Source organism: Platichthys flesus, chromosome 4, assembly GCF_949316205.1.
Source record: "Platichthys flesus chromosome 4, fPlaFle2.1, whole genome shotgun sequence".
In the NCBI taxonomy this organism is placed as follows: Eukaryota; Metazoa; Chordata; class Actinopteri; order Pleuronectiformes; family Pleuronectidae; genus Platichthys; species Platichthys flesus.
Genome location: NC_084948.1, coordinates 23283878 through 23311221, shown reverse-complemented (window position 1 = coordinate 23311221; position 27344 = coordinate 23283878). Strand labels below are relative to the sequence as shown.

At 44.3% G+C, this 27344-nt stretch overlaps 2 protein-coding genes across 4 annotated transcripts in view; one reads left to right on the top strand and one right to left on the bottom strand.

Annotated features, from left to right (window-relative positions):
• The first annotated feature begins 637 nt into the window (after nucleotides 1-637).
• Nucleotides 638-16603, top strand: LOC133951475 (serine/threonine-protein kinase DCLK1-like). Its single transcript, XM_062385425.1, has 16 exons — nucleotides 638-791; nucleotides 1169-1551; nucleotides 1692-2038; nucleotides 8367-8466; nucleotides 9053-9169; nucleotides 9451-9545; nucleotides 10153-10240; nucleotides 10319-10488; nucleotides 10811-10930; nucleotides 11069-11215; nucleotides 11730-11863; nucleotides 11967-12044; nucleotides 12594-12690; nucleotides 12770-12850; nucleotides 13145-13258; nucleotides 14606-16603. The coding sequence occupies exons 2-16, from the start codon at nucleotides 1191-1193 to the stop codon at nucleotides 14792-14794; spliced, it is 2238 nt and encodes a 745-aa protein (XP_062241409.1). The 5' UTR covers nucleotides 638-791; nucleotides 1169-1190; the 3' UTR covers nucleotides 14795-16603.
• A 225-nt stretch (nucleotides 16604-16828) lies between these two features.
• nbeab (neurobeachin b) overlaps nucleotides 16829-27344 on the bottom strand; it is a 172283-nt gene continuing 161767 nt past the window's right edge. For all 3 annotated transcript variants that reach the window (XM_062385419.1, XM_062385417.1, XM_062385418.1), the window contains 9 exons: nucleotides 26997-27086; nucleotides 25828-26005; nucleotides 24747-24818; nucleotides 24429-24584; nucleotides 23695-23865; nucleotides 20690-20791; nucleotides 20384-20580; nucleotides 19778-19929; nucleotides 16829-18440 (listed from right to left, as the gene is read on the bottom strand). In XM_062385419.1, the coding sequence (XP_062241403.1) occupies nucleotides 18350-18440; nucleotides 19778-19929; nucleotides 20384-20580; nucleotides 20690-20791; nucleotides 23695-23865; nucleotides 24429-24584; nucleotides 24747-24818; nucleotides 25828-26005; nucleotides 26997-27086 (1209 nt within the window). In that variant the 3' untranslated portion in view covers nucleotides 16829-18349. The remainder of the gene's footprint in view (nucleotides 18441-19777; nucleotides 19930-20383; nucleotides 20581-20689; nucleotides 20792-23694; nucleotides 23866-24428; nucleotides 24585-24746; nucleotides 24819-25827; nucleotides 26006-26996; nucleotides 27087-27344) is intronic.

The window sequence follows — 27344 nt, the reverse complement described above, 5'->3', positions numbered from 1 at the left end:
GAAGAAACCACATAACGCTTTCTGAAGTTATTGAGGTCTGTTACAGGTTCGTCACTTTTCTGAGTCACCTGGAAAACATTTTCACGTGTCATGGAATTGAACAAGTTGTTTTCTTAATTCACAGTTCTTTGACTTCTCTCAGCCACCGTAGCTTTTAACCAGTTTTGCTAGCTGGCGTTAGCTTACTGCTAATGCTGTGCAACTTTTGTGGTTATGGTGAACTATGCCAGTTAACCCAGAGGTAGCTTAATAATAATAATAATAATAACAATACACTTTATTTGTATATTATATTTGCTTTACATACAATATAGGATACAAATAAAAACTATAACAAATAAATGATAAAATGAAAAAAATCTAGTTAATTAACCGCCTGTCTGTGTTTGTGGGCTAATTGCTAAATGGTGATAATTAGCTTTTTTAATTGATTAATTAATTCACGAATAAGAAAACACACCTCACATGAACGCGGAGGTTTCCTCGAGTGCGCGCTCTCTCTCTCTCTGCGCCGTGCACGAGCAGCGCTGACACCCAAACGGTCCGGTGTAAATCACTGCAATGGCAGAGGAGCAGGGGAGGGAGGAGAGAGGGAGGGAGGGTGGAGGACACCGGCTCCAGCCCTGCCTCCTCTCTGCATGTGAGCACACGGCAGAGCAGCAGAGCACCAGCACAGGGGCAACAAAGGGACGCATGGTTCATCCAAAGAGGCATCCAGCGAGTAAATGATTCACTGAGACAAGTTGCACCTGCAGTCACACGTTCGATTTCCATCTGTCCTCACCTCAAAGGTAAGAGACGCTGCTGCAGCAAAACAAGAAAATCTACACGTTCTGTAGCGTTTTTCTTTTTTTATTGATAATCTATTACAATCTGCTTCCAGCCAAGATCCTTAAATTAAAAAGGTTTATGTTGTTTGTGTTGTGCATTATTCACTGCAAAGGCTGCACTCATGCACGTGAATTGCTTTGCTGTAAAGGTTGGATTGATACACAACCAGCATGAAATGGGTGTGACATGCTACTTCCCATAACGCATGTACTTGCAGCATTAGCAGCATCAGAGCTGCAGGAGAGGGTGGAGAGCCTGATTGCCTCGCTATGTGCACTGCAGTTCCAAATGAAACAGATTACTCATATAGAAGGCAATCCTCTTTTGTGTTATTCAGGGTGTGATAGCACTGCACAGTCATGGAGCTGGAGCACTTTGATGAGCGGGACAAGGCTCTGAGGTACACCCGGAGGGGCTCGAGAGGGAACGGGCTCCCCAGTCCCACGCACAGCGCCCACTGCAGCCTCTACAGAACCAAGACCCTGCAGAAACTTAGCTCGGAGAAGAAGGCCAAGAAGATCCGCTTCTACCGCAACGGGGACCGCTACTTCAAGGGGATTGTTTACGCCATTTCTCAGGACAGATTCAGGTCCATGGATGCTCTGCTGGCCGACCTCACGAGAGCTCTGTCCGACAACGTCAACCTGCCCCAAGGGGTTAGGAACATATACACCATTGACGGGGTGACGAAGATCACCAGCATGGACCAGCTGGTGGAAGGTGAGCAGTGTTCTGAATGTTGATAAGTTTTCCATCCACGTTTAGTTTGAGATCAGGTGAAGTCGAAAACTACTTTTCATGTCTTTGCTTTTGTTTTCGAGCAAGTAGAAACTCTACTGATGTTTGTTGTTCCTCGGCAGGAGAGAGCTATGTGTGTGCGTCCATAGAGCCCTACAAGAAGCTGGAATACACCAGGAATGTAAACCCCAACTGGTCGGTTGGTGCTAGGACTGCCGGGGTCGTCCGGGACCCTTCTTCCCTGGGGAGCACCAAGGCGGGAAGTCCAGAAACTAGAGAGAGCAAGGACTTCATAAGGCCCAAGCTGGTCACCATCGTCCGCAGTGGAGTGAAGCCTCGCAAGGCCATACGGGTCCTTCTGAACAAGAAGACCGCCCACTCCTTCGAGCAGGTCATGACCGACATCACAGAGGCCGTCATGATGGAGTCTGGAGTCGTCAAGAGGCTTTTTACTGTTGACGGCAAGATGGTAGGTCCACTCATCCTTCTTCAGGCTGCTTCCTCACATCTGTTCAATTGTTTTTGAGAGAGCATTCAAAATAGCCTTCAGTTGTATTACTATAATTTATATTGAAACAAGTTTACTTTTAGTGTTTGGAAATCCAGTCTAGATTTTCTAAATCACAAGAAAACATTGTGGTGAATATGAAGTGCACACCTCGTATTAAGTTTTATAGAAACAGCATGGGGTGCATAACGAAATACAGTGCATCACTTAAAGAAGGAACAGGCTTAACTTAAAAAAGTCACAAACTACTCTTTGTATATTTGCATATATCCAATGATAAAGGTGAGGCATGGTTGAATATTTGATGAAGATGAAGGGCTGTTTCAAACCTTTTCTCTCATCCTATGTCTGAAGGATAGGATGTGGAAGCTGGTGAATACAACTGTAGCATCACGTTTCTTTATTGACATATTTTACCTTTATTCAAAATGGTTATTTTGATATACATCCATTACCTGCACATTCAATTCTCAGGAAGCTTATTTCAAACAAAAGCTCTAAGTGCTCTGTACCTGAGTGAATGCCATTATCTGACCCTTTCTCCACCACTGGTGCATTAATTGCTCACAAGTGGGGAGGATGCAAGGAAGCTTTTGTTGGACAGAAGTCAAAGGAGATGGGAACAACCTTTGTGCGATGGTTCCCAGTGTAGCTGATGCCAGTGCCTTCATTCATGTGGCTGTGCTGAAAGTTATTTGGGATATAAAAGTTTCCTTCTGTCCGTCTTTCACAGGGAGTTAAACTATACTCAACTTTATATATATTTATAAAGCAAAGAAAAAAAACGGAAACACAACTTAGTGTCCTGTTCAGCTCCTCGTTCACGTCTCTGAGAGTTTCCTCCTTTACCCAATGAGACACTGAGCCTTCCCAGTAGAGTCAAAGTCAATTGGGAGCGTTTGCTAAATGTATTACTAGAAATGGGTTTCTAGGACTCCAGCTCATATTCCTACTGGCACATTATTAACTGGATAATATTCACTTAGTGGGTTTGAACCAGACCAACTTTATCAACAGTATTCATTACTTAAAATAAATTTTGGTAAGTCAATTGTTTTCACATCACAGTGTACCTATCGCGATTGTTGTGTGTGTGTGTGTGTGTGTGTGTGTGTGTGTGTGTGTGTGTGTGTGTGTGTGTGTGTGTGTGTGTGTGTGTGTGTGTGTGTGTGTGTGTGTGTGTGTGTGTGTGTGTGTGTGTGTGTGTGTGTGTGTGTGTGTGTGTGTGTGTGTGTGTGTGTGTGTGTGTGTGTTTGTGTGTGTGTGTGTGTGGGGGGGGGGTATTTATGGACTAATAGGGATAAACAACAAACAACCCCCCGGAAATAACCAGCTCTCAACTTCAGCTCCAGGCCTCTTCATAAACTCATATCACCTGAACTCTGTATTTTATCAAATCTCTTTTTTTTTTCATCTCATGGTTTCTATGGTGACATGGTTTTTCCCGAGCCGGTTGCTAAGGAACAGCCTCTGCGGCTGAGCGGTGCAGTAGTGATGTCAGAGCTGTGGAGGTGTGGAGGTGTAGTGTGGCGCCTGCCGGTCGGCCTTATTACACACGTAGCAGAAAGATGGAGCACATGGCTGAGCTGTAATCTCAGGACCCGGAGCAATGCAGGGAACACATCTGCCCTCACAGATCCTCAGAATTATTATTTTTGGAATCATAAACCGGACATGGCATTTCACTGGATCAGAGAATCGTTTGCTATATCCCTTTCTTTGTTCTGTTTAGGGATTTTAATGTCATTTTTGTCCTGCTAATAGCGTGCTGTTAATCTCCGTGCTCTAGTTTTCCTTTTTTTTGACCTGACTCTCCAGATGTTAAAATAACTACAGTACATACCGGCATCGAGGGCCTGTTGGAGTTTAACACTTTGCTAAATGACGTCCCTGAGACAGAGAAACTGTTCGAATAGATAATTCAAGTAAACAATTGACTGTGGAAATGATTCATGATCATTTTCAGTTAGTAAATAATTCAAACTAACCTTTAGTAGCTCATCTATTTACTCAAAATAGTGTAACTTCTATTTTTCTATTTTTTAAACATCAAGATTTTAAGATGGATGATATTCTCATGCAGTCACAACCTTCCCGACTGCTCTGTTTTTGACTCATATGATTCTATTACTGGATTACTGGATCGGCTCAGCGGGGGGGGGGGGTTCTGCTTCATGGCTGTGGACCATCCATCCTGCTGAGTCATGGTGTTCTGCCACGAGAGTCACTTTTAACTCTCACCAAGTAGCTAGGTATAGGCTAAACTCGACTAAATCCGATTATGAAGATGAAAAAAAATCAACATTTACCACACTGGCACAACCACACGATGGAAAGCTGTGAGAAACGGGCGCCCTGCGGAGGAGGCCCTTTGAAAACACGCCACGGCCTGGTGTGATCCTGCTGGTTTGAATGGGATGGGGCAGAGGGTATTTGCATGACTGAGTAGTTCAGAGGTGACTTAGCCTATGGCATTTAAATCCCCACTGTAATGGATGTGTCTCCGCACTGTAATTGCATTACGCAAACCACTAACATCACTGCATCGGCGGAGTCCACGGCTCCTGTGGAAATAGATGTCCCCGGCCTCCAGAGGACCGGGCCTGGCTCCCCGGCAATGCAGGAGAGCCGGAGCTGCGTCAGTAAATATGACGAGCGGCCCAGTTTGTGCTTCAGAAATGAGATACAGGGAGGAGGTGGAGGAGATTTATGGGCGCTGGATGTGCCAGAGAGCAGAACCTAAAGCTTATGTGTAACAAATCACTTCTTCACGATGACCTTGACTGGCCCGTCTTCTGGGTTTGGCCTGCAGGTGCCCGTAATGAGTCTAACCGTGGTTCTCTGATCATGTCACAGAGGTACAGTGATCAGTGCCCGTCTCAGACAATCAATTGTTTCACTCGCTGATTTAGAATTACCAATTAATGTGACGTTCACTTAAAAGTTGACATTTGTTTTTTTGCTTTAGGACAAAGTTAGTGTTTAGAGATGATGGATTATCTTTGGGTACGACTATAAGGTCTTATTTTGTGAACGCTGTCTAATTTAAGAATTTTTATTATTAACCACTGCTGTTGGGTTTTTTGAGAATACCATTTTCAAACCCTGCCATTTTAAAACCTCTCGCTGTAACTAAAGGGGAGGAAGAGGGATGAAAGTTAAAGTGAGGCTCCCTGGCTTTTCTCTCCCCTCCTGCTGTGACTTGGCTTTTAAACACAGCCCAGTGACTCTGCCATCCTCCTTTTCTTACCGAGTGCCCACAAAATGTTCCTGAGCTAAAGTTGGTACTGCTGAAACGAGAAGTGAGTAATCTGAGCTATGTTGATAAGAGACACACTCTAGGGTCTGCAGTCAACTCCTAAAGGTCCATAGTGTAAGATTTAAGTGAAAGGGATCTATTGGTAGAAATTTAATATAAAATAACAATTAGTATTTTCTTCCCTGACCTATGTCCCATCCTTCCATCAAGTTTCATGGTAATCTGTCAAGTAGTTTTTCCATAAACCTAACCTCTGTGGCAGAGGTAATAAATAAAGTAACTCAATACTAAGATATGATGCTAAAGGAATATTTTAAATATGTGTTTTAATGTCGTTTGTGTGTCTGTTCAGATTTCAGCCTCATGGATGGGGCTGAATTGTTCTTATTAAAGAAGCTATAACTCATTGGTTTTTATCACTTCAGTTAATGTCACAGTTTTTTAAGAGCAGACCTAATATTAGTCTTGGATCGTGTCTGTGACGATAAATAAACAGTTTTACAGCCTCTCTTCTTCCTACTGGACACTTGACTTTGCACATATAAAGTAAATTACTGCAGGAAATTGACCCTGGATTAAGTAATTATTACAATTTTAAGCAAATCATGTTTTCTATGGAAGTGGAACACGTGAAGATGAGTCACGTAGCTGGACAGCACATTAAGTGAGTGGCTGCTATGTTCAGTCTCCAAATGAAGAGGGGGAAGATGCAGCACCCTGGAGAGCTCCAGCTGCTCCACCTCAGGTTGTGTGATCTATTGTCTCCACCCTGGCGGAGATTGATCAGTTCTCTGTAGCATGCGTACCTCCCATTGTGTTTTCTTTGGACTGGATTTCAAGAAACAATGCTCTTACTCACTAAATTCACTGATTAAAACCTGACGGATCAATATTTACACTGGACGCTGCAGCCAGGACCATAAGGGCTGGTGGCTGGTGGCTGGTGGCTGGTGGCTGGTGGCTGGGGGTTGTGGGTGTGGGTAGTTTAGGGGGGGATGGTAGACCTCATGGAACTGCTGTGTCACGAGCCAGCAGGCAGAAGTAATCAATATGAAGCGTCACACTCCAGTTATGCTGTTTCACCAGAGGTTTCACGTTGCCCACAACCTAGTAGAACAAATATTTGAATTAATACAGTGGCTCTAATGAAATCAGTGACCAAAATGTGACTTAAAATACACACAATCCATATTTTGTTTGTTCTTAACCTGGACACGGTTTTTAGATCAGTTAGAAGCTATTGTCATAATCTCAGTTTCTATGATCCTGTCCTGGATTAATGTCAGTTTGATCATTTTGGTTCATTTGATTGTATTGTAAGTTCTAAGAGAGCGGGGGAGGAGTTATCATGCTGACATCAACATAAGGTTTAAGGTCAGATATGAACACCGTGTCCCACAGACAAGATGCTCTGTTATTCCACCTTCCCCTGGACTGATGGTGATATTATTCTGTGGTCTGCAGCTCCATGCTCCAGATAAGATCTGATCTCAAAGCAGTCGTGTCCGTCTCATCGTCTCTAACTCAGCTTCCGTCTCGTCTCCTTGGCAACGGCTGTGGGGGTCTCATCCCTCTTGGGATCTCTCTCTCTCTCTCTCTCTCTCTCTCTCTCTCTCTCTCTCTCTCGTTTTATCGGAGGGATTGGGGGCGGGGCTGTCAGAAAAAATCATCCATGTTAACCCCCCCCCCCCCACCACCACCACCTCTGTGCTCGATGTTTATTTTAAGATTTCATATCTGAATGACCTTTAACTGTTTAGACGTGTTCGATCCTGCAATCTTTTACTGAATCATCTTCTGCCGAGTTTATCCAACATTTCAACATTTTAGAGGAAGTTTATTGAAACTGAATTTGCAATGTTCTAGTTTTAAAGTGTATATTTCTTCTTAGTAAGGAGATCTGTACAATAGGGATGACAACATTAACACATGCTATTAGAAACATGGTTGGAGGGCAGTTGATAGACTGTGTTGGTTTTTCTTGTCCTCAGCACTTAGGTCATCACATTAAATATTAAACTTCTTAATGAGCCACTTAATAATGTATATACTATTTCTGCTGTTGGTCTTCGTCTTTGTTCAGATTTCAATTTTCTAAACCTCGATTAAATAATACCTCAATCATGAGGTATTAGGCAACAAACTTGGATTATTTACTCAATAGCAACATCTAGCATTTCAAATTGTCCTTAATATAAACATTTTCTATAATTTGTAATCAGTAACATCAAGCTTAGAAGCCGATTTAACATGAAACACACGTTCATGTAACGAATAATAGTTTTAAATCACGTTGTTGTTGACAGATGTTTTGCTGAGTTAACCTCTCGGCTCAGGAAATGAAGAACTCTCCCTCCTCTGGCACTCAGCTGTAGTTAAGCATATCAATACGCCTTTCGAGAGGAAGGTCAGGGCAGCATCAGCTTCTTCATTTATTTATGACATCCACTGAGATGGGCTCCTGTTATAATGAGAGCAGCGGATGTTGTCGTCCTGTTTGTCTTTGTACAAACGCTTCAAAGATAATCATTTATTATCATTTCTCGGTTATTATCAAGACAGAAAAATGTGTTGACCAGCAAATTAGTGTTTTGGATTAAGGTAAAATGTAATCTCTGACCAGGAAACACGATTTTAATACTTCATGTTCCATCAGAAAATATCTGGTTCATTTATTTATGTTTGTGTGTGTTGATGTGATTGGTAATAAAAACCTCCTCCTGGACTATAGAGGACAATTAACTTAATCTCTCACAAGGGACAAAGACACTCAAATGAGCAGCGAGGACATTGTCCCTGTGACTGTACTGGATTTAATCCAGGTTTAAAAGGAGCTCATCTTTCTTTAGTAGTTACCCTAGAGACACGTTTACTTCCAGCCCGGCTGCAGGGAGGTTGAAGCCATTATTCACGTGCTGCTCACACAATTCATTCTCTGTATAATATTTATATCTGAGATTTCCCCAACTTGTGTTGCATTTCAAAATAAAACAGTTACTAGATTTAAAAAAGAATCTTGATGTTCCCCAGGTGACCTGTCTTCAGGACTTCTTCGGGGACGATGATATATTCTTTGCTTGCGGCCCCGAGAAGTTCCGTTACCAGGATGACTTCAACCTGGATGAAGGTGGTGAGTGAACTTTCATCTATACGAGGCGTGAATCACTCACTGGGGAGAACGTGGCTCTAAAACTTCCAGGGTTCTTTGGTCTGTTTGTGTTGTTCGCTGCTGGGGCGACACGTGACATTGCTTTTATTATTAAACTCAACTAAACACTGAATATAACAAACGTGAAACAACGTGAAATATTCCTGTTTGAATTTGATGTAGTGAGGATCGGGACTAGAACAAGACTGGAAAACAGATTTACTTCATTTTGAACCAACGTCCTAGCTGACCTAGATTATGCTTTTTTTAAATGTGTGTCTCTCTGTTTATGTTTTAATGAATGTGCTCTCCAGGACAAAGCAGATGTCATCACTCAGAGTTTGTGGCTCTGTGGGTTTAGACTAATGTGCCAGAGAGAAAATAGTGCCCCATTAATGATAATGTATTTACTGAAACAAACCTCAAACTGTCACAGACTCAAAACGACTGCTAGATATATAGATAGATTGAAAGAAAGAAAGAAAGAAAGAAAGAAAGAAAGAGGAGAGGTATATCTGTCCGTCTTTCCTTTTTTCATGTATCTTACCACCATGTCTTTCTGTTGCAGAATGCCGGGTTGCAAAGTCGATATCATACGGGCGGCTCCCGTCCATTACTGGTCGCATCTCCCCAAAAAGTGGGGGGTGGTCCCTCAGGAGCAAGTCTCCTTCATCCACTGGTTCAGGTAGGTTCTCACTTCCTGCTCTGTTTGAGGGTCAAGACTTGGTTTTAGGTTTTAGGTTCAGACTCTGGTTAGAGTTCTGTTTGGTGGAAAACATTAAGTTCTGATTTTGGTTAGAGGCTGAGGATACATTATGTCCTCAGAGAGATAGAAAAACACAGATGTGTGATGACACAGAGAATATAGTTCTGTCTTTATGCTTCAGTATTTCTTTATACTTTTTATAAAAGTGCATTTTATTCTGCAGTTCATCTTCATGATGCTGATTTCTGTTTTACCGATAGCTAACGGCACTGGAGGAAGTCAGTTCTCCACTCCTCGGTCTGGAAAGTCTTCCAGCCCCTCTCCGACCAGTCCAGCCAGCCTCCGAAGACGACGGGTAATAAACATCGATGTTCCTATAAATAAGCTTAACTTCTCAAAGATTGATTTTCATAAACCATATTGTTCCAAATAGGCCGCGTCAAAGATTTAAATAATTATCTTCATCAATTAATAATGTTTAAAACTGTTCAAGTGACATGGAGTTACTGTAAATGAAAATGTTGTTTAGTGAGTACTTACATAACTGCAAGATCTTAAAAAGGTGTAAATATACAGACGTAAAAATCTGTTTTTGTATTATGAGATTTCAGTATCCTATGGTTTGAATGAGCAGCACACTTTCACTGTGGTTATCTAAGATCTGGAAGGACAAGCACATTTAGTTTCTGCGTCACAGAGTGAACTCGGAGCGAAATCCAATTATCAGTTCCACCATCGTTAATTAATCATAAGGCTGGCTGGGGCTGGTGCTGTGGGGCGGAGGGGTTTTATTTCTCTCCCTCTTCGAAACCACACGACTGTATGCCGGTGAAAAGCTCCGTGGAAGGTGTCACCACACTTTTTTACTATGTGATATCAAAGTGCGTCCTCGAGGATGGACCAGTGGAACAAACAGGCTTGTCCCTCTCCTGAAGAACATGTCCCTCTCTGTCTCCTCTCAGGGATCTCAACACAGCGGCTCCTCGCTCTCTTTAGCTTCCACTAAGGTCTGCAGCTCGATGGATGAAGGAGACGGGCTCGTCAGTGAAGGTGAAGATATCACATGACACGTTTAGGCTTTTATTCAAAGTTCACCTATGAATCGCCTTTTTGTTTGACCCCCCCCAGCTGAGCCAATGGAGGACAACTCTTTAGTCCCAGCCTCCATCACGGAGAGATACAAAGTGGGCAGGACTTTAGGGGACGGAAACTTCGCTGTGGTTCGGGAGTGTGTGGAGAAATCCACCGGGAGACAGTTTGCCCTGAAGATCATCAGCAAAGATAAATGCAAGGGGAAGGTGGGTCGGCCTCCACAGACACTTATACACCACAGAGTTGGGTTTAAATTACTGTTCACTCGCTTCACTTCATTTCTCCTCATGTGACGTTGATGGAGTTCTTTAATTTCCTCCTTGGTCAGTAGATGGGGCCATTTCCTCTGGAACTAAAATCTTATTTCCAGATTAACGAGCATCAAAATAATTCAAAAATCCTTAAATGTTCTTGAAAATGTTTTCTCTTTCACATCTCCTCTAAAATAACTGAATGTTATATTATATTCATGTGTATATTTTTACTATCAGGTGTTTCTAGACTTATCACATGTCCTTTATGACCCAGGAGCACATGATCCAGAGCGAGGTGTCGATCCTTAGACGTGTGAAACATCCCAACATCGTACTTTTAATTGAAGAAATGGACACACAGAGCGAACTCTATCTGGTCATGGAGCTGGTGAAGGTACCACACAGTTATTACTAGATGTCTATTTTGTGACATAATTTAATAGTTGCCTGCAAAAACTGATTTCTCCTGATCCTCTCTCTCTCTCTCTCTCTCTCTCTCTCTCTCTCTCTCTCCCTGTCTCTCTGACTGCAGGGGGGCGATCTGTTTGATGCCATCACCTCCTCTAACAGATACACGGAGCGAGATGCCAGCTGCATGTTGTTCAACCTGGCCAGTGCCATCAAGTACCTGCACGGCCTCAACATCGTGCACAGAGACATCAAACCTGAAAACCTGTTGGTGAGCACGACTCCACAGACCCACTGTTCTCCAAAGCTCAAATGTACAAGCTTCCACTTAAATAAATGAAATATTGGCAATGAGAACATGAATTATGTGCACACAACTTCACAAGATCTGCACTTCATGTGTCCCTGTGTTCATTTGGAACTTAAATCTGACTTATTATTGATCCGTTAACTCTATGAGACTCCAATTAAACATCAAGTGTTTCTGAAATCAATGAAAACAGTTCATGCTTCAGACCAGATGTTAACCTCACAGAGAACTCCCTCACAAATCCAGTTTTTAGTTGAACTGTGGCTATTTGTTATGACGACTTAAGTGTTTGCAGTTGTGTTTGTACCACGGACGGATCTGAATGTTCTTGCTTTTCTGTTTTCACTCAGTTTAATTTGATTTTATTGTCCCATCAAGCTCATTCACAGAACCTCTACCCACATTGAGGAACATCATTTATAACCTGATGTGATATCCTGTCCCCCCCCCCCCCCTTATTGTGTGTGTCACTCAGGTCTACGAGCACGTCGATGGCAGTAAATCTCTGAAGCTCGGGGACTTCGGTTTGGCCACCATCGTGAACGGGCCCCTCTACACTGTGTGTGGCACCCCCACCTACGTAGCTCCAGAGATTGTGGCTGAGACGGGGTGAGGAGTCAGAGCTGATGTGATCATTCTTGTGAACCGTTGTGTCCTCGCAGATTTTGTTTTGTCTCTGATAGCTGATATTTTTTTTCCTCCTCATTTAAAGATATGGCCTCAAGATCGACATCTGGGCCGCTGGGGTCATCACGTACATTCTGCTGTGTGGATTTCCTCCTTTCCGTGGGTACGTACCTGCTCCTTCATCAGGAGAAGGTTGAGGTCTTCACCACAGTGGAAGAAGAAGAAGCAGAATGGGGCTCAGAGGGTCCTTCCCTCCGCCTAGGCCCAACAGCCCCCATTATGAAACCACATCTCAGTCACTTGATCCAGATTTAGATTCGGATCTGCACCAAATTACACAAACTCAGAAATATCAGTCCTCTAAATATTCATCAAGTAACTTTAATTAGACCCTTGAAAAAACGATTTTTGGAAACTGTGCCTGAATTCAATGTTTAGTTTTTGGACTCATGTCCCATTTCTCCACCAAGTTTAGTAGAAATATTTTAGCATAATCCTGGTGACAAACACACAGATATATATTTTAGTTATGTATATTTTATTTCTATTTACATTTTTCTATTCTATTTTATCTTATTTATTTTTTGTCTGCTTGTAATAATCTGAGCATTGCCATAAGAGAGCCTGTTACCCAAGCATTTCATTGCAAGCGACTGCTTAATGTTATCGTTGTGTATATGACAATAAACTCAAGTTGTTTGTGTTTCTCCAGCGGTGATAAAGATCAGGAGGATCTGTTCGAGCACATTCTGAGCGGCCAGCTGGATTTCCCTTCAGCGTACTGGGACAATGTTTCTGACCCAGCTAAGGTTTGTGCCAACCCTCAGTGTGAAACATCGGAACCAGTCTCACGTTGTCAAACCAGTGAACTAACGTGTGTCTCTTTAGACTCTGATCAACGGGATGCTGCAGGTGGAGGCGGAGCTGAGATACACGGCGGCCCAGGTGCTCGATCACCCCTGGGTCAATGTAAGTTCAGCAGAGTGGAGTCAGACCTCTCAGGAGAATCACCCTGTGCACATTCAAGTAGTTTTTATTTTATTTTATTCATATGCTGCTTCTGCTTAGTTTGTAGATTCTGGTTCATTCTGTTTCTCAACACCTCAGTACTTAGTTTCCCTCCCTCTCGTGCACCTCATGTTTCTGGAAAGACAATCCTTCTTCTTGAATCTTGAGTCTTGAATCTTGAAGTGCAGTTTAGAAACAACATATGAAGCGTAACACAGTCGCTGAAGTTGTGCTCTTTCTTTGTGTTTTCTCCAGGATGAGGGGGCGTCAGAGAATGATCATCAGTTGCCGGTGGCTGGAAAGATCAAGAAGCACTTCAACACTGGGCCGAAGCTCCACAGCACCACAGCAGGAGTGTCGGTCATCACAGTAAGTTCTGCTCCGCACTGGTCCACCAGTTAATTACACCTTTTGTTTTGTGCATCTGCCTGAAGGTCGATTCAAACTAAAAAGATTTCTTTAGTGTTTTAATTTTGTTGCAGTTGCTTTAACTCCTGAACTTCTTTTATTCTTTGGGTTTCACTTAAATTCTTTATTGGAAGTTGAAGGCAGCGTCGTCTGCTGGCAAATCTTTTTTGTCTTATTTATAAAACTGCTAACTTCTCTGCTTTGTTCTGTCCATCCATTCATCCAACTGCTTCCTCCTTCTGTGTGTGTGTGTGTGTGTGTGTGTGTGTGTGTGTGTGTGTGTGTGTGTGTGTGTGTGTGTGTGTGTGTGTGTGTGTGTGTGTGTGTGTGTGTGTGTGTGTGTGTGTGTGTGTGTGTGTGTGTGTGTGTGTGTGTGTGTGTGTGTGTGTGTGTGTGTGTGTGTGTGTGTGTGTGTGTGTGTGTGTGTGTGTGTTCTCATCCTCCGTCAGATGGACTGTCAGCACTGTTGTGAGGAGACTTTCAGAAATAATACAGCGGTTCTGAAGGTTTCAGTCGATGTGATTTCTTGACTAGATTCAAAGCTGAGCTGCATTTGTTCAATCGGTAGAAAGAGAAATAACTTAATTCTGAAATCCGACGTTATGTTGGTCAGCTGTGAGGTCGGGGGATCGATTCTCATTTCTTATATTTTTACCGACTTTGCAGATGAGCTCAGTTTTCTGCAGCCAAATTGAAATCTTTCCGACACTTTACAGAATTCATTTCTCTTCTAGTTTTCTAGAGTGTGAAGTTGTGTAGATCCGATCTCTGACTCTCTGAGTTCACGCTGATCCTCTGAGTTCCACTCTTCGTCTCTCTCTGCTCAGCTGGACCAGGACTTTCCTATCCAGCGCTCAGGGTCTTTGGACCAGCATCCAGGCTTGTCCTGGATCAGGTATGAAGCAGCATAGAGCTAAGAGGCTGTGCTTCCATCACAGAGTGCTGGCAGTCCCCATTAACCAAACCCCACCCCCCCACAGGGGTTGACTCATGGCCCCCCGCTTGAGACCTTTTCATTCCTCGACCTTATTTACTCAGATTTGTTCATCTCACTCGTGTTGTGTCTGTTTCCTCTCGCTTGCAGTTCACCTTGTTTTAGTTCTTCTAGTTTTATTCTTATTTTCTTTGCCTTTTGTTGCTTTTACTGTTTTTGTTGAACGCTGCAGTGTCAAAAGATGAAGTTAAACTTTGTCACAAGAAGGAGAGAAGTTCAGATTTAACCTACAGACAGTCGAAGCAGTTCCTCATCTCCTGTTCTCCTCTAGAGAGAACCTAACAGTTGCCGTTGTGTCCCCCCCCCCCCCCCAGACCACGCCACTTGATAAGGAGAAGCAAGTGTTCAGAAGAAGACGCCACCAGGATGTGAAGTCCGCTCCCAACTTCCCACACAGCCTGGGAGCCTCCCGCGGCCTCTCCCCCGTCGACCTCACCTCAGAGTCTGAAGACTTGTCCCCGTGCTCAGCCGGCACCGTCCGGTCCCCCGTCTCTCCGTTCTGAGGCCACGGCCCCGTCCAGAACCTCCGTGGAGAGGTTGGAGCCACGGGGGACAACCCATCAACGGGTTCAGTCTGCTGACTCAAAAACAACTGCACATGCATCTGTACCTAATTTATCTATTTCCTGCCAAAGTAATTAATTTAACTCACCGTTATATCGATCAGATTGAGGAGCAGTTCATCTCTGGGTCAAAGAATTAGAGCATGCAACAATATTCAGTAGATTTCTCCTTTCACACAGCAAGCACTGTTTCATAGTAGTTATATAGAGCCCTCTACTGGTTTATATTGTGTACTACAGGAATGACAGCCTGCTTCAAGAGGCACTTTTTAATAGAAGTTGTTAACAAACGAAAAAATATTCATGTTTGACTTCAACACATATGCTCATGTGAATAGAATGAGACTCAGAGCTTGTGTCTCCGCCCGGGCCCAACAACAAGCTGCACAGAATTTCACACAACATCAACATCCTTAATTTATTCCGTGAAAAAATGTCAACAAAACAATTAGACACACAATGATACAGAAAGTTTTCAGATCCATGCCCCAAAAACCTAATGAGTTGTGTCCTGGCCCAGGTCCTGTCCTTCTCCCAGTTCCTCCCACTAAGTCTGGTGTGAATCCGCTCTAGAGTTTTTTTGCACAATCTATCTGAAGAACACACAAACGTTACAAGGGCCAAAAAGAAAACCTCTCAACACAACAGTCCCCGTTCGGCTGCACTGTTTAACATCCAGATTACTTTAGGTTCTGGTGCACAAACCGACAGGAACTTGAGACGACCTGCTGCTGCACTGCAGGAGAAAATACTGTGTGGCCGCTCGGTAGCTTCTCCTCCTGGAGATTTGAGGGCACTAATGTTTGTTAGTGTTGATTGGTGCTGTGTGCGTGAGGAGGGTCATTTCAAGTGGTTTTGTTACATGTCTGTGTGAGTGTGGTGTCGCTGGTTGTACGTGCATGTGTAAAAACTTGCCTTGGCACAAGTGGATTTAAGTGCAATTAGGTTTGACGCCCGATGAGCACATTATGAAACATGTTTTTTGAGATATATAAACACAAAAAATAAGGAATCTGTCTCTGGTATTAACGGAGTCCAACCAACACAGTTCTCTCTCAATGGTGCATCACTGATTTTCATTCCACACACACGGAATAAGAAGTGAAACTGCAGTGCTTCCAGGAATGTCCATTATTTTACTACTTTTTATTCTGAATGTCCCGTTCGTCCTCCAACCGCCTCACGTGTGTCTCTTCATCCAAATAACCATAGATGTGAATGTCCCTTCACCCGAGACTGTAACCTGCATGTCTGCTAATACGCATCCTAAGATCAGTTGTTCTGGTCGTTTGCTCTTCGATGTGCGCCTGTCAAGATATGAAACCACTCCTGTTGCCACTGTACATGCTGTCTCCATGAATGCAGTCCGGTTCAGACGGACCACAACTGAGTTAAGACATATATATATATATATAAATGTATTTCAACAGAAATGTAAAACCCATACCACTTGCTGTTTAAAGGGCTTCTTAAGTTTAGTTTTTTGCCACAAAGCACAAGAGAGCAAGTAGTCGTAGTGAGTCGTCGGGAATGTGTTTGTTTACAAAGAAGCTGTCTGTTGTTTTTCGTCATCTCCTAAATAAAAAAAAACAACATGTAATGTTTGTGGAGAAAATGGTTCTCGAAGGAAAACAGCTGGGAATGTCGGTGTTGATGTGGAAGAGGATGTAGAATGTGAAAGCTGTATTATATTCATCCATATTCCATTAATGTCAGAATGTTATTAAACTCAAATGAGGAAAAAACAAACTGCAATTCACTCATTTTCAAAGACACAAAGACACACAAAAGAATGTGAGTGGAGCAGACTGCAGTAACCAGGCCACACAGCAGATGGCAGTATAATCAAACAATGAAAAGGTCTTCAGTCCCACTTTATTATTCATTTACTGACCTATAGTTATAAATCATTTAATTATTGAGATTAAATGAAAATATGCATCTTTAAGAGGACGTTCACTCAACAAATAAAACTCCTGAGACTCGTGTGTTTATTCATTTGTATTAAAAAAAACAACACAACAAATGACAGCAGTTCAATTCAGTTCTTCATTTTGATTTATCGCATAAGCAGAAACTATTTGGAAAAAAACAAATCTTAATGTTTCTTAAAATCTTAAATAAAATCAAAATACACAAATTGTGAAACAGATAGATTCACAGTAATGAAGAGCAGAGTAAACCCGATGGCTTGAGCGGCTGTTAGCATGCACGACCTCAGCTCCGGGTCCGGCGTTTGTCTTTTAGCACCGACAGACACGAAGAATGCAAACTCAAAATCATTTTGCATATTTTTGTTCACTTTAAAAATCGTCGTCTCGCGGCTAAACACACAAACAACCGTTTTTTTTCATCTCACCAAAAATAGCTCACAGTCACTTTTTGGAACATTCCTCTGCTCATCATCAGATCCTCTCATCGTCAAACAGCTGAGAACCTTCATCAGACTTTATATTGCTTAACAATACATGGTGTCACAGCTGGATCAGGATTTCACAGACTTGAAATTAACAAGCTCATGTTTTGTGCAAAAATGGGGCAAAAACTGAAAAAGTGTTGAGATGCACAAGTCAGAAGATTGATGTCCGCAGAGCAAACAATTGTAGATCTTAAAAATGACACTTTCTCTTAAAATAATGGCTTCAACAGCTTCAACACAATCCTGCTGTTTCCCACTTGAATCATTTGATGAGTTTGCTCTCAGTATTTCAATCCTTTGCCATTAATAAAACAAAATAGTCCTAAATATAAAGTAAGGATGGGAATATCACAATGAATCATTTCTGTTGACGTGGTAATCGAAAACAAAAACTTCACGACAGACTCACACTGAATTAGACTTTTCTTCCATTTAGACGATCAAACGACAAATTAACAATAGTTTATTTTCACGTTTGCACATCGGACCACGTTCATGACAGAGAGCAGACGATGGCCGCACACACACAGGTCACTAACGTCTGCAGTGCAACGACGCCATTTTGAACATTTCCACATGGTTCACGTGACTGAGAGGTTTAGAACATGAAGGCTACAGACTAACAGCTTTAAGATCTTTACACTGTCCATATTTACACTTTATATTAATGTTGCTAGAAAAAGTGAGACATGTATCCGTCATACAAATGTTGTATAAATGTTTTTTGAACAGGGGATACATTTGTTGTTTTTCACAGTTTGATACAGGAACTTTAAATCGCACATCCAGGTCAGTTTCGAAGCTTAAACTGGATCCCAGTGTCTCCTCGTCCACCACAGCAGGTGAGTTCGGCTCCGTCCCACTGGTCCTCAGGTGACAACCACAGAGACTGTGTTGGGATTGTGAAGCAAACACACAAATGGCAACAAGTTGACACAAGCCCCGTTTGTTCTTTATCATCTTCACCATGCAGATGTTGCCCAAACCAGTGGAGCACCTCTGGACTCGGTGGTCCGCCCCCCTGGCTGTCGCTGTTCCTCTCTGCACACTCGCCCCCCCCCCTGCTGTGTGTCTCCTCAGTAGCGGTTCTGATGCTCATAGTGCCACCGATTGAAATCGATGTTAAACGCCACGATACTGCCGGACGCCATCCCCGTGATCAAAGTCCTGCAGAGAAAACAAAAAACCATGAAGATGTGACATCAAATCCCAGTTTCAGCAAATATTACAAACTTCGTGAAACAGGAAAAAGTAGAAAACCACAGTTACACCCAAGATTGTTTCCACGCACGTGAACGTTTTGTTAAAAATGTCTATTCAACGAGCCGAGGCGCCGATCGGGGGCAGTGACAGTAAATCACTGGGTTTCCGTGACAACTGCAGTGGACCAGTGAGTCCCAGTGTCTTCCTGCGACCCCTCTGCCCTTGTGTCCACGGCCGGCTGGTATGTAGGAAAAGCAGCTGATTTCACAGGGTCGTCTTATACTGCTACAGCCCGAGGGCTTCAATGCTGCAGCACAATGAACAGAGCTGCAGCAGAAGGCCCCTCTGGAACCGAGCTGGGCTCCCTTGTGTTCCACCTAATGTCAACACATCCAGGAAAAGAGCCAATAAATGAATCGAGGGGATCCTAAAATATTAAAAGGGTGATTTTGGAAGAAATCTTAAATAAAACCCTGTGATTTCATATTTCAGGTTCTGTTTTTACTCTTATTTAAAAAAACGGAGCCTTTGTTTTGGGGTGTGAGGAGCGTTTGGCCGGGGGCAGTGACGTTCAGCCTCGATGTTCAGACCCGAAAACCTCTCAGGGCTGCCAGGGTCACATGATGACATCACGCTCAGAGCCCCAGAGCAAACTCTGCACCCCCCCCCCCCGCCACCGCCATCGGGGCGACCTATCATGACTCCGGACGCAAACATCGAGGTGGGAAAATAAACGAATGCTGCCGACAGCATTGTGTACATGTGTCTATTTATCCAACATGGTTTCATTTTCAGAAGAAGGACGGTAGATATTACACTTACTGAAGCACACACTGACAACCACAAAACACAGGCAGCGAGAGGCTTTTTACCTCAACACACACACACACACACACGCACACGCACACACACACACACACACACAGACACACACGCACACACACAGAATACTGAAGACGAGTGGGAACATTTAGACGTGCACACAAACATGCGTGTTCCCATGTGAGCCCACGCAGTCAACACACGTCTGTAAACACAGAAGCTCACAAAATGATTCTGTGGAGACAAACTCTCTGTCTCAATCTGATCAGACTAAAATAAACACAATCATTTAGATTCAACACATTTTCCTGCAGATCTTATGTCTTTGTTGGCTTTTCTTCATCTAAACCTCATTATCCGACAAAGGATGATGTGTAAAACCTGGATCCACCTCGTTTAAACAGTAGATGTGACTGTGTGTGTGTGATGAGCTGGAGACATGATGATGATCTGTTTACATTCTCAGTGGCTGCTCTGACCTTTGATCGTGTGATAGGTCCATGGCCCGGACGCCGGCGTCACAGCCCGGGTACACGTAGAGCTGTTTGAAATCACACGCCTGCCACACCTCCACCACGCCGCTGTCCCCCCCGGTCACCAGGTTGTGGCCGTCGCTGCTCAGGAGAATCGCCTGAAAGGAGAATATCACAGAGAACACAGTGAGGTGCAGCTACACCTCAGTACAGATTCAAGATGAATGATTGGTTATTATTGTTATTTACCCTTGAGCCAGGTGATGGAAAATAACTGATCCACAAACAGACTGTGGAGCATTATTCAAATTTTGGGGTTTACTATTCTATTCAGTCACATGACATCCACCCAATCACTATATGTTCACTTTAAAGTGTTGGAAGAGTCAGTGTCCGAATAAACAGGCACTTTTCCTCTGTGTCATTCAGCAGGATTACACAAAAACCACTGAACCGACCTCCAGGGAAGTCGGACATGAACCCAAGGGAGAACCCATTAGGTTCTGGAGCAGATCTGGACAAAGGGGCGGATCTAGGGCACAAGCCTTGGTGCGGGTTTGAACTCCCAGATCCATACCTGGAGTTTATACCGGTGTCACAATGTGAGCTCACCCTGGTGGAGTCGTTGACCTCCATCTGTGCCAGCAGTTTTCCATTAATGCTGAAGTTGCAGAAGCGCCCCCCCTCGTAGTAGATGATGCAGTGGCCCTCGCTGGACACCGAGATGAGCCGCGCCCGCTGGTAGTGGTCCGGCCCCTCCAGGGCCCGCAGCAGGTCCCCGGTGATGGTGTGGACCAGACACGGACCCTCTGCCAGACCCAAACACATCGAACATAGAGTGAGGACGTCCAGTGGTAATGTAGAAGTTACAATGTGGGACTGTGGGGTATGTGGCTGCTCTCAGACACACACACTGACCTTTGGCTCCGCTGATGACCAGGCCCAGCTCTGCACAGACGGACACACACACAACTTCCTGGTCATGACCCGTCAGGACCGCGCGTGGAGCTGGGTAGTCGGCTAAAAGACGACAGATACAAAACATCCTTAAATAAAAGACTTGGTTTAATATATGTTCTGCACCTGAAAGCTTTTTTTACACCATTGTAAACGCTGCATTTTGTTTGTCTAAACCAACAAACCTTCATTAGGCAATAAAATCACATGGACACAAGCAGGGTGATGGTGACACACAGCTGCCAGCAGGGAGGTCCCTCTGAATTGTCATGTAAATGCGGGGATGCCCAGTCCCGGCAGCCTGAGCCACTTGACTTCATCGTGTGCGTCACATGATTGATGGCGGCCCGGGGAGAGGTTAGTGAGGGGCGGGACGCGACACCTGGAGCCGACCTCCAGTACTGCCAGAACCAGCGTGTCAAGTAGGAAAGCTGGGGGGGGGTTGTGAAATGCTGTTGGTGGTACGGTCACAACGTGTAACGCTTCGTCCTTTTCCCTAAACACCGCAGGGAGAGTTACTTCTCTTTTCATCAATCAATCAATCGACAGCAGCATTTTAAAGGGGAGAGTTGAACGCAATAAATTAATTTGTTCTGTTTTTAACCACAAACACATACAGATATGAATATAATGATGAAACAAGTAAAATAATGGTTTTCATATGTGTATTAATCCCTGTTAATTGTGTGGGTCGTTAGCATCTTGATCCTCTTTCAGCCAAATAGTAACAAACTCAAATTAAAGCACTGAATGGAAACTGAAGCAGTGGATTAACATGATGTGCCAGTTGGTTTCCACAAGTTTCCCCAAGTTCCCCCAATTTAGTGAAAGTTTCTCTCTCCTCCTCCCAGACTGTAATGTCCTAATGGATGATGTGGACATGTGTCCGACTTGTCTCCTCCTCTATTATTCCCTCTCGCCCCCATCATCTCCTCCTCCGGCTCGGCGCCTCGCCCTCTGCAGCTGCAGCAGGTCCAGTCAGCGAGCCGGGCTGTGATCGATGCCGCCCGGCCCCTCAGAGACCAGGACCTGAGCAGTGCTGTCAGTCCCACAGCCCGCTGCTGAGGGGGGGGCTGAATAGGACAAGTGTCAGAAAAAGCCTCCTGGGAGAAAAAGGGACCTCGTGCAGCTCACCTACCCGACAAAGGATTCAATCACCCCTGCACCGCGTACCCCCCCCCGCTCTGAGCCCTGGGGACGAGCAGGATTCAGCCACCACAATTACCCGCTGCAAATATCCCCTGGCACCGGTGTGATGGGCCGAGTGTGAGCGGCAGGGGCCATGATTGAGCTGGAAGTTATTTTAATTATTATACATTTAAGACACGTGCAGCCTTTTGGGGCACGGGTGAAATCAATTTCTCGGGCAAAGGCGGCTGCTGCATATTCACACAACCTCCATCCGGCCTTATAGAAAATATAACAGGCATGAAATCAGCAGGATGAGACTCCTGGAGAAGATTGATCAATTAATAAGGCCGTAAGTGAGAGAATAAAGAGGAGTTTGGTGCTGCGAGCGCTTTGTGACATTAACGTGAAGATATAACAAATGGTGGGAGCAGTTGATCCCTGAGGGTCCGTGCAAATGGCTGCCGTCTATGTTTGAACATGACTGATATGAAGGAGATTTGAATAAAGCTCAAGCAGACACAATGTTTTCTTTCTGAGTCATTGTCCTGCTCCTTCACAGCTACACCCCCACGTCCCCGGTGCTGTGCAGCACATTGGATTCGGCCATCGTGACACAATCGATGAGATATTGATAAGAGACGATTTGATCCGGGGGAATCACGTCCTATCTTTTGTTTTTAAAGATGAGGTGATGGACCTTCCCTCCCTTATTGTCCGCTGAAGATGCATGGTAAGCCGCGGCAGCGTGAATACCAGGGGAATTCTTCTTCCTGCTGCAGAAAACACAAGTGCGATTGCCCCTCGCTAATTGGAGGCAACCATGCTGAAATTCTTAATTAACTGTCGGAGCCTCAGTGAAGTTAATTAGAGAACACTCGCAACTAATCTGCAGCGCCTAAAATCTGTGACAATTGGAAACACGAGATCTTCTCGCGCACACTCGCTTTGTATCGTCAGCCAGAAATACATTTTAAAAAGACTCATCTTCCTCATCTTTTGTTTTTTTCCGCTTCACTCCATATATGGGCCTCCTTGCTTCACGTGTTCCTGACCCTGACGGATTGTTGTGAACACAGACAATCAGTGAGAATCAGCGACTTAAGTGAGAGGAGCAGCACAGATCTCACACGGGGGTCAAGCTTTTTAAAAAGGCAAGACATCAAGAGGCCTCTTCTTCAATGTTGGATCTGTACCTAATTACACACACTCATAAATATCAGTCCCTAACAAATGCTGGACTTTGTTTCCATCAAGGTCCATTAATGATTCTCTAAGAAATAAAGGAATTTGTCGACAAACTTTAAAGGAAGAGAAATAATGTTGTCATGAGTCCACCCCCTGATTTGGATCTGCACCACAATTTTATGTAATCTTCCTCGGGTGAAGCCGCACCCCTCCAGAAAAGTTCCATGGAAATTGGTTAAGTCGTTTTTTGCATACTTCTGCTCACAAACAAACAACCAGAAATCAGATAAATTACCTCCCTGGTGGAAGTAATAATATAAAACAGCCATAGAACAGATAAGTTATCATATGATTTCTTAGGTAGTATTTCATTTTCTAGACCTAAGCAAAGATTTTTGCTACCAATACTGTAAAACAATTAAAAAGGAGCAAAATATTTTTTTTTTACTTATGTACTTTTTTCTTAAGGTTTTTACTTCTACATACAAAAGAATATATTTCAAAGGTGAATCTGTAAAAAGTTTTTTGTTACTTTGTTTACAGGGTAGTACACGTGCCACTGTACACATTCTGTGTGTGTGTGTGTGTGTGTGTGTGTGTGTGTGTGTGTTTGTGTGTATGTGTGAGTGTGTGTATGAATGCTAACTTACTGTTACTGGGGTTATCACCAATAATGTGGTGCCGGCCGCTCCAGTACCACAGCAGCAGGGTCGCGTCCCTGGACCCGGAGACGATGTAGCAGTCTCCCCCGATGTAAGACTCTGACCTGGCCAGACACGTCACCACATCCCAGTGGCCAAAGACTATCTGGGTCAACTTCCCTAAAGAGGATAAGGGTACATACACCATTTTAGTTTGTGTATAAAATGTTGGTAATAAGCCAAAATACAAAAAAACGACTGTAGGTAATGATTTCAGAACCTGCTGACTGCAGTAAAGGGAATATTATATGTATATATATTATATATTATATCAAATGGTGAATACATATCTTCATATAAACCAGTGGTTCCCAGTCTTATTGGCTTGTGGCTTCTTAAAATGAAACTTAAAAAAGGCCCAAAGAGGTCAAGTGAAGTTTAATGAGAGAAAAACAAACACTCAAGGAATATATAAAATAAAATCTTTTCCTTGTGACCCCCCCCTCATTATTTAAGTTTCCTCAGGGTCAGTCCCCAAGTTTGGAATCATTAAAACAAGTATATATATATGTATATAGATATTGTCACCAAGCAGTAACTTCGACTGTACTGAAGTATAGTCATCCTTTTTACGTACAAGGCTTGTCAGCAGTGACAATACAGTATAATCTCCACCATGGCACTCAGCCCTGCACACATCAGCGCACTCCTCCATAGGAAACAGAGTTTACACTGTAACCTACCTGTCTCCGAGGAGTACACACGAAAGCTCTTGTCCCAGAAGCCACACACCAGGATGTAACGGTTGTCAGCTGTCACCACAAAACAGTGTGTGGTGATTTGGATGCTCTGGTCCACCAGGTCTGTGATCTGACGCTTGTTGCTTCCAGTACTGTTGGCTGTGTGTGTGTGGGGGGGTGGGGGGGAAGGGAAATGAACAGAACACGTGTCAATACTGGAGCAAAGTTATTTATTAAGCTACGAGGAGAAAAGGGTCTGGTCTATTTTATTTTGTTAGTTCGATGTTGCAGTTTCAATCCAAACGGATGAAGTTTACTCACCGACCAGAGAATCCATCTCTATGGGTAAGTGATGGGCCTGCTCCAGAGAGTAGCCCGGGGCTCCTCGGAGACCTGGAGTCAAACAGAGATGCATCAGGAAATGTATCATTGGTGCTGTTTCTAACCTCAGCACAAACACACAATCACACAAACACACACACACACACACACACACACACACACACACACACACACACACACACACACACACACACACACACACACAAACACACACAAAACCAAGTATTTACCCTCAAACCACCAGTGTGGACAAGCTAAAATGTCCTCACAACATAAAAATGTCCTCTCAATGATGATATTGAGCAAAAATTGGGCCTCATGACTATAAAAGGACAAGTTCATACACACCGAAACACACACACACACACACACACACACCTGTTCCCTTTCTCAGAGCCTACTTCATTCATAATCTCTAACAGGAGATTGAAGTCTTGGAGGTCCATCAGAAAGAGATTTCCATCTGTCTTACAGTTTTTGGACAAATTGTCAAACTGAATGGAGACATTTTATTCATGAGAGCCAGTTTCCGGAGCCAGTTTCGAAATAGCAACATGCCTTATTATCTTCATTATTTTGAAAAGCCAAACCACATTTCCCTTCCTCTGCGACAGGATGGCAAGGGTTGTGCAGCTGTGGTCATTAGTGTGGGAGCAGCCGGAGCAGCCGGAGCAGCCACACGGTGCAGACGCTTTGGTCCTGAGCTCGGTGTGTTCCTCTAGTGACAGATGGAGACGTGTGAGGAGAATGTGGTGCAGTTGCGGCCTAATTTCCTTGTAACCATTGCTTTGGCCCTCTGACCCTGAGGTGAGGCTGGCTCTCAGGGGGGGGGGGGGGCTCTGTGGGTAATGTTGTTCACACATGTCTGAGAAGGAACATGTGGAAACACTCGTGGTCGGCTCACCTGAGAGGTGCTAGCCTCTCGCGTGGCTGCCCGGCTACAGCTCTATTAGGAGCACAGTGAGCAGGACTGTGTGCTTGGCCACTGCTGTGGGAGTTCTCAGGCACATATGTGTTTGTTTGAACACATCACCTGCCACATTAAGAGAACTCCACTCACCGACGGTGTTGTGCCATCGGTTGACAGCGAAAAGGCGGCTGCAGGTGACGGTGACCACAGCGGGGACGATCAGATGGGGCAGGGTGTTGGCGGCCACATGGGTCACCGGGGAGTTGGACGGGAACTTCAGCACCATGATGACATCCTGCTGCAGCTGGTCCTTGAACATGAGAGGACTCTGTGGAAGGAAACACTGGTGAGTAGATGAGAGAGAGAAGGGGAGCGTGGGGTTAGACGGAGGGATGTGCGATGGTGGGTGGAGGAGCAGGGGGTACGAGGAGAGAGGAAGAGGAAGAGGAGCATGGCGGTAAGGGATAGAGAAGATGAAGAGATGGGGGAGAATAAGACTGGAAAGAGCTAATTAGTGAGGAGGTTGGAGGAAACAAAAGTGGGATCAGACACAGAGGAGGGCTTCAAGCACTGCAGCCTCGGGACTGTACAGTCAGACAAGGGGTTGGTCAAACAGGGGTGAGACATGTATGACTGGGATGGAGTAGGTTGTTCATATGAGACGGAGCACACATCAAACACATGTATCAGGAAGTAACTTTCTTTTTTTTACTGCTTCCCATTCTGTAAATTTCATCTCAAGCTTGAGCTACATGTGTAAAAAGCAGCGGAGGAGACAGTGACTCTGACAACACTGGGAGAGAACCAGCTTCAACTCTCATCCTTAATACTGGAGGCTTTTGACAGAAGTGGATGAAAACATTCACATCTGTTGCAAAGAAGTAGAGAAAATTGAACTAAAAGGTCTCGGAGGGATCTGCCTTACAAACTTTCTGGTAGGGAGAGAGACACAGAGAGTGGGGGTAATGAGGGCTGGGCTGGCTATCACATGGATTAGAGAGGGAAGCTACCAGCAGGCCAGTAGGGAGCACTCTTCCCTTTACACCACACCGCCAGCAGGCAGAAGCAGCTCTGAAGCAGTGCAGACAACTGGCTCTGAAAATCGTGTTGTTATTTTTGCCGGTCTGACCTAAATGAGGTGAGACTTCTGAAATATTTATATTCTCTTATAAAAGGAGTGGATTGAAGGAAGTAGAGGTAAACAAGAAATAAAGAATCTCCGTCTCCAGCCGATTCCTGCAAACTGCCGGCACCCTGCTCCGCACACACCTCTACCAGAGGTGCAGGGGATTTTTTCCCAGTATGCCCAATGCTCTCACCAGGTGCATGGCGGAGCTGCGTGGAGGATGTGGCTCAATAAGCAACTGAGATGGCGTCTGTCCAAAGCTCTGGATCTGTGCCTCTGTGGCCTGCGGGAGAGAGAGAAGAGAGAGGGGAGAAGGAGAGAGAGAGAGGCAGAGAGAGTGAGAGAGCGGCTGTCACAATCGATATGCATCAAAGTGATGGGTCAATGCGTTACTTGACAATGCAAGCAAATCCTAACTCAGCCGTGCCACAGAGGAAGGGGGGGAGGCAAAGGGAAAAGGGTGCACTCCAAATCCGCCTTGGCTCTCCCCCTTCCCCCCCCCCCCCTCAGCCTGCAGAGTCATCCAAGTGTTAGTATGGAA